The 13,197-nt window shown below is 42.1% G+C and overlaps 1 protein-coding gene across 2 annotated transcripts; it reads right to left on the reverse strand.

Moving 5' to 3' along the window:
• Nucleotides 1–292: 292 nt before the first annotated feature.
• On the reverse strand, nt 293–12,940 carry LOC114353596 (coiled-coil domain-containing protein 47). Of its 2 annotated transcripts, none has more exons than XM_028305655.1 (11): nt 12,847–12,940; nt 12,131–12,271; nt 11,498–11,592; nt 11,114–11,218; nt 10,412–10,586; nt 9,176–9,309; nt 8,506–8,664; nt 7,567–7,757; nt 3,994–4,147; nt 2,542–2,676; nt 293–505 (listed from the first exon to the last, which is right to left on the reverse strand). In XM_028305655.1, exons 2-11 carry the CDS (start codon nt 12,264–12,266, stop codon nt 401–403), a joined length of 1,389 nt encoding a protein of 462 aa, XP_028161456.1. In that variant the 5' UTR covers nt 12,267–12,271; nt 12,847–12,940; the 3' UTR covers nt 293–400. The 2 variants fall into 2 exon arrangements, with proteins under 2 accessions (XP_028161456.1, XP_028161458.1); XM_028305657.1 differs by lacking the exon at nt 12,847–12,940 and adding an exon at nt 12,482–12,578.
• Between the last annotated feature and the right edge of the window lie 257 nt (nt 12,941–13,197).

Raw genomic sequence — 13,197 nt, forward strand, 5'->3', positions numbered from 1 at the left:
GCTTTGATAAATTACTCTGTGGTTTATTTTTAACTATACCTACATATTATTTCTAACATGTAACCTTAGGTAGACCATGAAACGAATGCCCTTGACTTGTCAGCATTGTTTCCTTCTACCTTGCATAATAGGGGATCGGAAACTGCAAATAATTTCTTGACTGACATAAAAGTAGATCATTGTTACGAGTATATTAGATTCTTATTGATTTGAAATGAGTTGATTTAACAGATAAAAAAGTATAAACACTAGGAATAGGTACCTTAATAATACTAAAATAACACTACAAAAAACATATCAACTTAAAATCATTTATTTGCATCCATTGAGTATGTTTAACACTTAATATAAATAACAAAATCCACTGTAAATAATGAATTGCATTTGATTTGACTATTGCTCACATAGCTTTGACTTTCAGTTGCTTCATTTTGGGAGTCTTGCGTTTCTTCTCACGCTTCTGTTCCTTGAGTTCCCAGCGGCGCTGCTTCTCGGGGTCATCCTCCTGCATACAATAAAAATAAATAGTTAAATGCTTAACGTACAACACGGTCGAATTAACTGGGCAACTGGCAGCCGTGACGTCACACGCGGGAGGAGTATGAGCACAGAATAAGTAATAGTACAGGTACAGAAGGATTACTCCGCAAGACGATTTAAATAAATGCGAGTCTTGCTACGACGCGATACAGTGGAATTCAGCTCGCACAGCACTACGTACCTACAATTTTATTCACCTACAAGTTTTGTCTCTTTCTATCGCGTGCCTCTGAACTCTTCTTACGCTGTTAGGGTTGCTGTCTAGTAAAAAAATAATTAATCTAGGTACTTATTTGTAATGAGGTACGTATGTAAGTAAGTATGCATTCATTATGGAAAACCTTGGGAGAGGCCTTTGTCCAGCAGTGGACGTCATTTGGCTGAAACGAACGAACGAATTCTGAGCATTAGTCATGGTAGGTTAGGTTCCTATACTATCCTAAGAATTATTGATTACCTACATGGCCAACATACCTTTCAGCATCTTTGGGAAGCGAAAAAAAAAGATAAATCCGGTAGATTTCTTTTCGAATTTTAACACCCGAACGCCGCACAATATTTCTTTCTCTTTATGTCCATTTTTAAATAATACTTCGATCATAGAATTATAATCATACTACAACGCACGCCAGCGTCCTGACGGCCGCGCGTGACACTCGACTGATATAATACCCGCCGGCGGGGCGCTTCGCTGTAGGTAATTATCGGATGTACCGCGCGGAGTGAGCCAGGCCTGGTATGAGGTAGAGTCGCTGTTCGGGATTCTTATAGGTATCTACTCGATGAAGGATACACTGTTTCGTGGTTCAAACGGTTAACTACAAAGAATATCTTGTTACAAGGAAATACATTAAAATTGCGTAGTTGCTCTGATGTTAACGATGCAAAAACAAAAGATGTGACAGGCGCGCGCGGGGGCCCAGCGGGCGCGGGCGGTGGGGCACGCGGCGTAGTGATGTTCTTGTGAACAGTCGCATTCCATTGTGATGCGCAGTTAGCTCGATCGGATTTTGGCCCTATTATTTCAAATAAATTTTACTATGGTATTAATACTACCCCTGGGCTACTATTCCCTTCTTTCGAAAAATTGTACCTACCCAAAACCTCATTCTTTTTTTTGGTATGTTTGATTAAATTTTAAACCAAAAAAAATTCTGTCATAAAAATAATACAATGAATAAACCTTGACCATAAACAAACTATTGACTTACCAATGCTTTCAAAAACTTTAATGTAAAAGTACTATTAGCTTTAAAGCTTTTTTTATGTCAAGGATGTGCGCTTACTTGTGATTTTGTTTTGATTGTGCGCAAATTAATAAACTTTGATTTATTTCATACTAGCTTTTGCCCGCGTGAAATTTTGTCTGTTACAGAAAAACTTTGTCACGCCTCCCTGTTTCAAAAACCGGGATAAAAACTATCCTATTTCCTTTCCCGGGACTCACACTATCTCTATGCCAAATATGGTACTTGGTTTAGGCGTGAAAGCGTGACAGTTACTTTTGCATCTATAATATTAGTAAGGATAATATCTACTCAGAATTTCGCCGATCACGAGCGGTTACGTGGCTATAGTACGCTTAGCAACCGGTTGCTAAGATCAGTTAACCCTTTATTCGGCAGTGGGAATATAGTTCCCATCATATTGTCCTTGTATATGTCCAAAGATATTTAAGATTTATATTTGAAACTTTATTGGCTTGTCTTGGTCCAAAAACAATGAAAAATTTAATTATGTTGCATGCACTGTTATAGAGTTAAAGCATGTCGGTGTAAAGCCCGGTCCGTGAACACGTAGAATTTTGTCCAATGACCCCTAGCTACCCATCCTTATCGCTCGCGCGTAATTATATTGCTGTCGCGACTGTGCGACTGGCACCCGCAGTGAGTGTGCGAGCGCGATAGCAACATAATTACGCGCGAGCGATTAGGATGGGTAGCTAGGGGTCATTGGACAAAATTCTACGTGCTCACGGACCAGACTTTAGTCATGTCTTACCGCGAGTATCTTCTCCTTCTCCTGCTTGCGTTTCTCCTCGCGGCGCTGAGCCGCTTGCTCTTGGCGCGCCGCGTGGGCTCCACGCACCCAGGCTTCGGCTACCTTCTGACGACGCTTCTCGCACTTGGCTAGAGCCTAGGGACAATCAATAAATAAGATGAATATCAATACTAAGGGAAATGATATAAAGTTGTTGTATTTGAGCACCAGATACTAAGGATTTTATTGGGTTTAAATGCCTGATTGCAAAAAAAAACAATACTATAGTCTTTTTCACGTAAGATGATCCGTATGACACTTCAAGGTTATCCATATTACGCATACTACATATAATATGCAGAATATATTTGAAGAAATATTTGTATTTTATTAGAAAAATAATAAAAAAAAATTTACTACTTGTCTTGAAATATATAGTAAAATCTGAGTCTATTGATTATATTTTAATTAAATACGATGTAAAAATATTTTTTATTTAATGTACGCAATGTGTGAAACGGAATAGATTTAGTGCTGGGGTATTTCTTGTATAATAAAATCGATTATTTCCGCGTTTCCTTAATCGATTGCAGTGAATACTTAGTCATTAAAAACATCACAAAAATCAACTATATTTTTCGATTATTGACTTTAATAAACGCATTGAAAACAAATTAATAGGTTTTAATTTAAAGAAACAGAACCAGTACTTTTTAGGAATCGTTTTTTTGAACACGAACCATGAAATTTGAATATTATCGATAAAAAATTGTTACAATAATATTTGTAATTAAAAAAAAACATGTTTTTTTGTTAAATAACACCTATACAAAATATTTCTCTAAAAGTAGGTTTTACTAACTCTTCGAAAAAAATCGATAGATAAATCGCTATGGTTTAGTTATGTGACATCTCTAAATCTTTCAATCTCGAAACGTCATACGGATCATCTTAGGTGAAAAAGACTATAATGTTACATCTTTCCACCGTATTTCGTTAGTTACAGCGGGGCTACTCCGTGGCAGATTTGGTGCCTCCTGTAACACTCGCGACCGCTCCTGTATCACTCGTTCCCGCTTCTGTCGCTCCTGTATAAGCCACCCCCGCTCCTGTATCACCCATCCCCGCTCCTGTATCACCCACCCCCGGTCTTGTATCACACGCCCCCGCTCGTGTATCACTCGCCCCCGATCGTGTATCACCTGCCCCCGCTCCTGAATCACCCACCCCCGCACCTGTATCACCCACCCCCGCTGCTGTATCACACGCCCCCGCTCCTGTATCACCCACCCCGCTCCTGTATCACCCCCGCCGCCGCTCCTGTATCACCCGCCCCCGCTCCTGTATCACACACCCACACTCCTGTATCATCCGCCCCCGCTCCTGTATCACCCGCCCCCGCTCCTGTATCACACACCCACGCTCCTGTATCACCCGCCTCCGCTCCTGTATCACCCGCCCCGCGACACTGACCTCCTTGCTGAGCCGCAGCCGCTTGATGCGCTCCAGCAGGTGGAAGGCCAGCAGCAGCAGCGGCCGCACCTCCGCGCCGCCGCCGTCCGCGCCCAGCGCGATGTTCATGAGCAGCACCCGCTCCGTGTCTGGGGGCTTGGTTTGAGCTGTCTCCCTGGAAGGAAACATGTAAGCTTTATGTCCGTTTTCACCATAATTTCCTAATTTTTAAGTGACCCCTATGAAAACAAAATTCCTGTTATTTGTTACCATAGGGGTCACTTAAAAATTAGGGATTGATGGTGAAAACGGGCATTAGTAGCTTACACGATACGGCATTCCTAGAATTTGTCTAACAAACGAATGAATAATGAATTGCTTAACTAATTGAGTCCCATATCTGTTAGAATAGAAACATGTACTTTTGAGCCTCCGTTAATCACAAACGAACGACTGAACCTCTTCATCAATCTGCGTTCATTCACGCGTATGTATGAGCCAAACTCACTATGTTCGTGAACTCGGTATATCTCTGAGACGCGTGCTCACTACTCACTGAACGAATAACTGAATGAAAGTATGACTCGCTCTTACACTATGAATAAATGATTGAGCGTAAGGGCTTGCTCTAACTTTGAACGAATGAACAACTCACTCCATCTGCTTCGGCCCACTAACCTAACCATGAACGAACGAATGAACGATTCTCCTGTGCATCTGCTTGCGCCCAGTGTGTCATGACGTGTTCTTACCTACGTCATATCTAAAGCCCGGTCTCAGAGCACGTAGAATTTTGTCCAATGACCCCAAGCCACCCATCCTTATCGCTCGCGCTTAATAGGGTATTTGACACCACCAATCAATTGACGTACTTTTTAAAACTGTCAAAACGACACTCGCCCATAGATTTTGTTCGGCAATACTAGCATGTGACGTCACAATTTTATCAACTCAATGAAAATACTTTTTTCAATTATAATGCAACCAAAAATCGTAATTTACAGGTAATTAAAAATTAATTAAGTTTTTAAGACCAGAAAGAAGTGTCTTTTTAAAAAAGTTGTGCTTTAGAATTATTGGGAAATGGTGTCAAATACCCAATTATGTTGCTGTTGCGCTCGCACACTCACTGCGGGCGCCCGTCGCACAGTCGCGACAGTAATATAATTACGCGCGAGCGATAAAGATGGGTAGCTTGGGGTCATTGGACAAAATTCTACGTGCTCGGCGACCAGACTATAGTCATAAACAAATGAACGACTCACTCCATCTGCTTCGGCCCGGTGTATCTATCCGAAATGTTTATAACTGTACACCTGCACCTGAGCCTGCGCTATGAACGAACGAATGAATGAACGACTCACTCCATCGGGCCGGTGTATCGATCGGAGATGTGTATGTACTGCACATGTGTTGCGTACTGGTGCAGCGCGGCGCAAGTGCGCGTGTCTAACACGCCGGCCGCCGCCTCGGCTGACTCAGACATGACAGACATGCTGACGGGGAGCCCAAAGTACATGTTTCTGACAGATATGGGCCATAACTGTCAGATGTACTTTTGAGCCTCCGTTAATCATGAACGAACGACTGAGCCTCTTCATCAATCTGCGTTCATTCACGCGTATGTATGAGCCAAACTCACCTATGACCTATAGACACGTGCACTGAACGAATGACTGAATGAAACTATGACTCGCCCCGTCTCCTCGGGCACTCTGTATCTCTTTAAGACGTTTGCGCGCTAACCATGAACACACAAGTACTTTTGGAACTAATCACTGGAATAGTTGACAAAGATGAGACCATCTGCTTAGACCCTGTGTATCTCTCTTAGGTACGTCTGTGCTAATCATTAATGAACGAATGATCCTTGAATGAATGAACGACTCACTCCATCTGCTTCGGCCCGGTGTATCTATCCGAAATGTTTATAACTGTACACCTGCACCTGAGCCTGCGCTATGAACGAACGAATGAATGAACGACTCACTCCATCTGCTTCGGCCCGGTGTACCGATCGGAGATGTGTATGTACTGCACGTGGGCGGCGTACTGGTGCAGCGCGGCGCAGGTGCGTATGAACGAGCTTGCACTATGAATAAATGAATGAGCATGTAGGCTTGCTCTTACTATGAATGAATGAACGACTCACTCCATCTGCTTCGGCCCACTAATCTAGCCATCGCCGTGCTTCTGCTTGCGCCCAGTGTGTGATGACGTGTTCTTACCTACGTCATATCTAGTCATAAACAAATGAACGGGCGTGTCTAACACGCCGGCCGCCGCCTCGGCTAACTCCGAATGAACGACTGATGTAGCGCGACGCACGCGCGCGCGAACGAAATGAATGAGCGTATATGCTTGCTCGAACTATGAATGAATGAACGACTCACTCCATCTGCTTCGGCCCGGTGTATCGATCGGAGATGTGTATGTACTGCACGTGGGCGGCGTACTGGTGCAGCGCGGCGCAGGTGCGTATGAACGAGCTTGCACTATGAATAAATGAATGAGCGTAGGCTTGCTCTAACTATGAACGAATGAACGACTCACTCCATCTGCTTCGGCCCACTAATCCAGCCATCGCCGTGCTTCTGCTTGCGCCCAGTGTGTCATGATGTGTTCTTATCTACGTTATATCTAAAGCCCGGTCTCTGAGCACGCTGTTGCTGTCACGCTCGCACACTCACTGCGGGCGCCCGTCGCACAGTCGCGACAGCAATATAATTACGCGCGAGCGATAAGGATGGGTAGCTTGGGGTCATTGGACAAAATTCTACATGCTGGGCGACCAGACTATAGTCATAAACAAATGAACGACTCACTCCATCTGCTTCGGCCCGGTGTATCCCTCTGAGATGCATCTGCGCTAATCATTAACGAATAATTGAACGATTCACTCCTGTGCTTCTGCTTGCGCCCAGTGTGTCATGACGTGTTCATATCTAGTCATAAACAAATGAACGACTCACTCCATCTGCTTCGGCCCAGTGTATCTATCCGAGATGTGTATGTACTGCACGTGGGCGGCGTACTGGTGCAGCGCGGCGCAGGTGCGTGTGTCTAACACGCCGGCCGCCGCCTCGGCTGACTCCGACATGACGGCATTTTGACGGGAGCCAAAAGTACATGTTTCTGACAGATATGGGCCATAACTGTCAGATGTACTTTTGAGCCTCCGTTAATCATGAACGAACGACTGAACCTCTTCATCAATCTGCGTTCATTAACGCGTATGTGTGAGCCAAACTCACCTATGACCTATAGACACGTGCACTGAACGAATGACTGAATGAAACTATGACTCGCTCCGTCTCCTCCTCCTCCCTCCTCCGGGCACGCTGTATCTCTTTAAGACGTTTGCGCGCTAACCATGAACACACAAGTACTTTTGGAAATAATCACTTAATGAACTAATGCTTAGACCCTGTGTACCTTTCTTAGGTACGTCCGTGCTAATAACGAACAATTGGACGAAAGAACGAATGATCCCTGAAAGAATGAATGAATGAATGAACGGCTCACTCCATCTGTTTTGATGCACACGAGTTCATGTATGGGCCTGCTGTAACTATGAATGAATGAGCCACTCACTCCATCTGCTTCGGGCCGGTGTATCGGTCGGAGATGTGTATGTACTGCACGTGGGCGGCGTACTGGTGCAGCGCGGCACAGGTGCGCGTGTCTAACACGCCGGCCGCCGCCTCAGCTGATTCCGACATGACAGACATGCTGACGGGAAGCCCGTGCGACTCGCCCGGCCGGCGCTCGGGGCAGAACACGCTCTGGGGGTAAAATTAAGTTTATTGTATGTGGTGCAATTAGTGAGATTTACTTTAAACTTAGAAGTTTTATTCTACTTATATTATAAGTGCGAAAGTTTGTATGAATGTCTGGATGTTGTCATGTCTGGATGTTAATATGTTTGTTACTCTTTCACGCAAAAACTACTGAATGGATTTTGATGAAACTTTACAGAATTATTGTTTAGCACCCAGAATAACATAAAGGCTATAATTTATGACGATCTGTGACAAACTACAATTCACGCGGATGAAGCCGCGGGCAAAAGCTAGTTGCTAATAATTACAAAACATTCAGCATATAATACAAGCAATACAACGCTTTTAAGCGAGGGCCTGTAGCCATCAACAACTTTCATAGTCAAGCATAGATTCATTATTAAAGACGGCTGCCGCACGACGTCCTATTGATGGGCTATCCATCCATCTAATTGTTGCCAACAAACAAAAATACTAGACAATGTTGTCAGCCTCTCACAATTGTTTTCTTGCATAACTTAACAATACTGCTTTTCTTTCTGTGGATGTTGTAAAGGGGGCAACTAGGAAATACACGAACAACACAAGAGCCGAAAAGTTCGGGAGTGACCTTTGATCAATGAAATAGTATAGATTAAACAGAAAAAGAGAACTAAGATCAGGTAAGGCGCTTCTAGCTGTGGTGGCAGCGCTTTGGTGACAATCACAATTGAAAAACAATATCGTAGAATTTACGTAAAAATCTACTTACAAGATCCTGCATCTCCTTGGCGAGGCGCGTGGCGTGTTTCTTCTGCGCCACGCACAGCACAAACGGATCGCCGTCGTCTTTGCCGAGCTCCACGCGGATTTGTAACGTGTCCGGCGTGGGCTTGACGATGCCGAGCAGAACGTGCACTAGGTCTTGGCGCTGTGGGAGAACAAACAAAATTATAACACCCTGTATCTTTAAGGCTGAGTTGCACCACCTAACTAACGATAACGGGTGTTTTTTGTATGGAGTTTGACTGATTTTTGACATTACATTTTCGTAGTAAAATTAAGATGGTATAACCCAACCTTGGACAGTTGGCAAACTTGGCAGTCACAAGATAAATATGCTTCTTTATAACCATCATCATCAAAATAGCACTTCACAGGTCTTATATCTTCCCAATTCCGCACTTTTTTACTCTGTCTTCGGCATGTCACATTCAGTCTCCAAGATCAGGACACTAGTCACTCCAGACTGGAGGGCGTCGCAAGTAAATCTTTTAAAAACATGGATACCAAATTACAAACTTTACTAGAGCTGATTTTCATGTTAACTGCTTCGTATAAGATGACCCACGTCCCAATCTGTTCCCTATTCTATAAATGCACTATTAGTTTATTAACATAGGGATCAAACTGTCATGTAGGTCAGTTATAACGCCTCTAACCTTGATGAGCTTGAGAGTGAGGAGCATTCCTTCGCAGCACACGCGGCCGCTGCACCACATGGTGAAGACATGTTCGGCCTCCCGTCTCCAGCCGCGCTCGTCCGGTGCCGCCACCACGTCTAGACCTGTTTCACCTGCAAACAAACACTAGTATAGACAACACAATCAAATAGGCTAGTTGGCTAAAAAAATTTTTTTAGTCCGTAATGTTTAATATCAAAAAATATTGGACACGTATAATTTTATTTGTCAATCTAACAAATAATTACATAGTTATGGTGCGTTGAAGTTGCGCACGACGTCACAACGTGCGGCATTTTTAAGCAAGCGTTGACGTCACGGGTCAGTGGCGGCGTAGCATGGGTTGGCACCCGGGGCGATCACCCCCCCCTCCCCCCGTCATAAGTCCTAAGGCACCCCCTGGTGCCCCCCAGGTTTTGTGGGGTTACCTACCGATTCAAAGATTGAAAGACAATTGCCCCCCCCCGTATCCAGTATCCATGACATAGGCAGCAGAATGCCGCAAATTTGCCATGCAGATGCGCCAGTGAGTACTAATCTGCGCGACTTTGTCACCCCCTGATGCTTGGCACCCGGGGCGGACCGCCCCCACCGCCCCCCCCTTACGCCGCTACTGACGGGCCTCTTCTTATGAACTTTGGGGCGCTTTATCTCTTTAAATTTTCATTAGTTTGAAAAAGTGAAATATACGAGTAGAGTATTTTTTGATAAGTTAACTGACGGACTAATTAAAACTCTTGCTTTTTGACCCAGGCAACATCCCCATTATAGAAATAATCTAGCTAAATATGCGAACATCAGGCCCCCCCAACCCTTCTGGCCAGCTTTGGAAATATAGTCATAATGCTCCATTGTCCTCAGATAAATTGGAGTCGTCGTGGTGACATTTGACCTAAATCTGAATATGAATGATTGATGAATAGCAATCATCAGTAGTTAATAGAAACATAATAAAATGCTTCTTCTAACTTAGGGCCGCAACAGACGGGCTGAAGTTGGACTAACTCACTCACACGGCATCGTATTAGAGGCTACATCTTCGTCTCAAGTCGATGTCACGTCATGAATTGTAACAATCCTCGTCATAGATTTCTCCGATACATGCGGACGTGGTAGGTACTCGATTGAGCCTTTCAACTGGTTGAATGATGCCTTTAATTGAATAGAGTAGTTATAAGCGTTCTTTCTTACATTTCTTACAGAGTCCTCACTCACCGACTAAAGTGAAGTTATCGTCTAACAGCGGCTTGTGCATCTTGAGGAAGTTGAGCGCAATGGATGTGTTTTTGGAGCGGCCGAGCGCGTAGCCTAACGCGTAGGCCATTAGAAGGCAGCATAGCACGCCTTCTAGCCAGTAGGCGTCCCAGCGCGGCCGGACTGTTATAGGAACCTAAAGGGATATTATTGTGTTAATGATTGTTGTAATAGTCTCTTCGTGTCTGTATGTTTATTTGTTTTAAGCCACGCAACGGATTTTAATGTTCATGAGAAAGGTTTTGATCAGTAATATTACACCCTTGCGAAACTGGGGCAGGTTTCTAGATTATCATTTATTAAATTCAATTTTCCTTTCATTAATTCAATTTTTCGGTCATAGATTTAAATCAGTGATTTTTATTTAAAATATCATGCAATAAAAATCGTGATTTAAATCATGCAACCCTGCTCTAGATGGGTACTAATCAAAAAATCTAAAGTATTATAAATTAACAAACTATGCAGGTACAATTTTTTTGTGTAACAGTGCGAAAACTACACAGAAGTACAATAATATTTATCTTTTGATAAAACATCTTAAGATTTTAAGACAAGATACATGTACTTCTTGCTTCAATGTAGGTTGTGATATCGAGATTAAATACGTTTAACAGTGTCTACAATAGTATTACTGGAGAAAACTATCTTTTATCTTTTTACCTTAGAAATAGTAATCTTTGGTTGTTCAGACGTATGAGGGGTACTGTCTGGTAATCCCTCAAACTCCTCAGGGTCTTGGAAGTGTTCAAATTCATTGTCCTCATCCTGAAAATAAAAGAAAAAGTTCCTTTAACTTTACAACTATAACAGGTTGAAGGAAAATCACTCATACCTATAAATTCTTTTATAACTACACAGATTTTCGTATTCTGAAGTTATTCTATCAAAGTATGTTTTACTAACTTTTAAAATACCAATTCATAAAAAACTTAACATACTTGCATTTAAACGTACTGCATATTTAACTTGTCATTTACATTTCTGAACAATGTATTGTTAGTTGTTACGTAAACCATTACTTATGCTAGTAATGTTAACACTCACCTCTACAATGATTTCATCTTCAGTCTCACTGTGAGCCTCAAAATCATTGTCTTTCGCCTTTTGTACTGGGACTTCATTACCATCTTCGATGAAGTCTGAAAAACAAATTACGTTGAACTGAATGGACGTTGCGTTGTTGTCAAATCTTTGGAACATCTTTTCTGGGAAAAACTTAAGGATGTTATTTGGAGAAAACCAGTACATTTGTGCACTTCTAAATATAGACTAGTCAATAACAGGTATTACCACTTAACTCAGTCTGTGCCTGAGGTATGGGCATAGGAGAGTGTTTTTGTAAAGTCAAACTTCAGCGAGACTTCAGATTTATATGCTCTGTCACGTCATAATATTATTGTGGCAACGTCACCCCTCCCTTGCCACTCTCATACATAAGGCACTGACTAAGTTAACCTAGGGTTTACACACACTGGAGTGGAAGTCGACCAAACGGGTTCCCACTCCTCCCTGATACACGATGCACGGTACATGGTGGATAGGTTTAGTGGGTAGGGTCCGCTAAATAGGACGAGCCCCACACACCTCCCAGCAACCCCTCGTGACTGGGAGACGGTGCGCAAACGCATTCAGACCACCGTAAAAAAAAAAAAAAAAAAAAAAAGGGTTTACACACACCGTTGATGGGCTCATCATCAGCCTCAAACTGCTCAAACTCAGCGAAATCATCGTCTTCTAGATTGTTCTCTTGAAAGGCTTGCACCACCAAGGCACTGCATAGTAGCAGTGCCACGGAAAACACCACCACGCGCATACTAACTGAAAAGACATCACAAAGTAGATCAAAAAATTGTTGTAGCTAGAGAAAAAATACAGGCCTATTGCCTTGAAATTCTTTATCAGTGTCCTTTGCTAGGTCATAAAGAAGCATAAAATTTGCTCAAAATTGTAACTAATACGTAAAAATTACAGTATTATCTTTGTTTGTAGTACCGTGAAAATAATAACTACAAACAAAACTAATCTTACCTCAAGGTTTAGAAGTAACACTTTGTATGGCTTCAGGTAAGCAACTAAATATATTATGTATTAATATAACTAACGACGTACTTAACGCTTAACTAATAATAAATAGGGTCAAAGAATAACCACAATAGCTGAATTTTTTGAATCTATGCCAGCCTTGAATTTAAAAATAGTTGTAAGAGATTTTAAATAGGAGTTTGAGACCACATGTCAGGAACATTCTAAGAGGCACGGGTATTAAATAAAAAAAAAAAATACCCCAAATATTTACAGGAAAGGCAAAAAAGAGGAAAATAGGTAAAAATGACTTGGTATTTTTTGCCACTTCTCAAAAAATACGCAACACAATTAATGTAAAAAATAGTTACCTGTACAGTTTACACTACGATAACACTAACTATATTACTTCATTAACTTAATAATTAGATTAATTTGTGAATAAACTATTTCAATGCGACAAATTTTTTTTTTTTTTTTTTTTTATCTACTTACCGAATTAGGTGCAGTAGGGGTCGAATCAGATGTGTGGGACTGAGTAGCAACAGGAGTTGATGGAGTAACAAAAGGAATCTCATTTTCAACAACTTTTTTAGCGCTATTTACGTTCTCTGTGTTTGCACAACAACAATCAGAATCATTAGGTACCTGGCTCAATGTAGAAGATTTGTTATGACGACTTTTACGCTTTTTATTACAATGCTTGCAAACTTTACGTACAA

The sequence above is a fragment of the Ostrinia furnacalis genome, unplaced genomic scaffold, assembly GCF_004193835.3.
Source record: "Ostrinia furnacalis isolate ACB-3 unplaced genomic scaffold, ASM419383v2 OfSCF1744, whole genome shotgun sequence".
Classification (NCBI taxonomy): domain Eukaryota; kingdom Metazoa; phylum Arthropoda; class Insecta; order Lepidoptera; family Crambidae; genus Ostrinia; species Ostrinia furnacalis.

Excerpts from the sequence above, each read along its gene's own strand:
- LOC114353596 (XM_028305655.1), bottom strand. The coding sequence starts at position 12,266 with ATGCGCGTGGTGGTGTTTTCCGTGGCACTGCTACTATGCAGTGCCTTG. Across the intron at positions 7,758-8,505 it reads CCAAGGAGATGCAGGATCTT|AGCGTGTTCTGCCCCGAGCG; the intron begins GTAAGTAGATTT and ends TTTTACCCCCAG. Across the intron at positions 4,148-7,566 it reads ACCGGCCCGAAGCAGATGGA|GGAGACAGCTCAAACCAAGC; the intron begins GTGAGTGGCTCA and ends GTTTCCTTCCAG.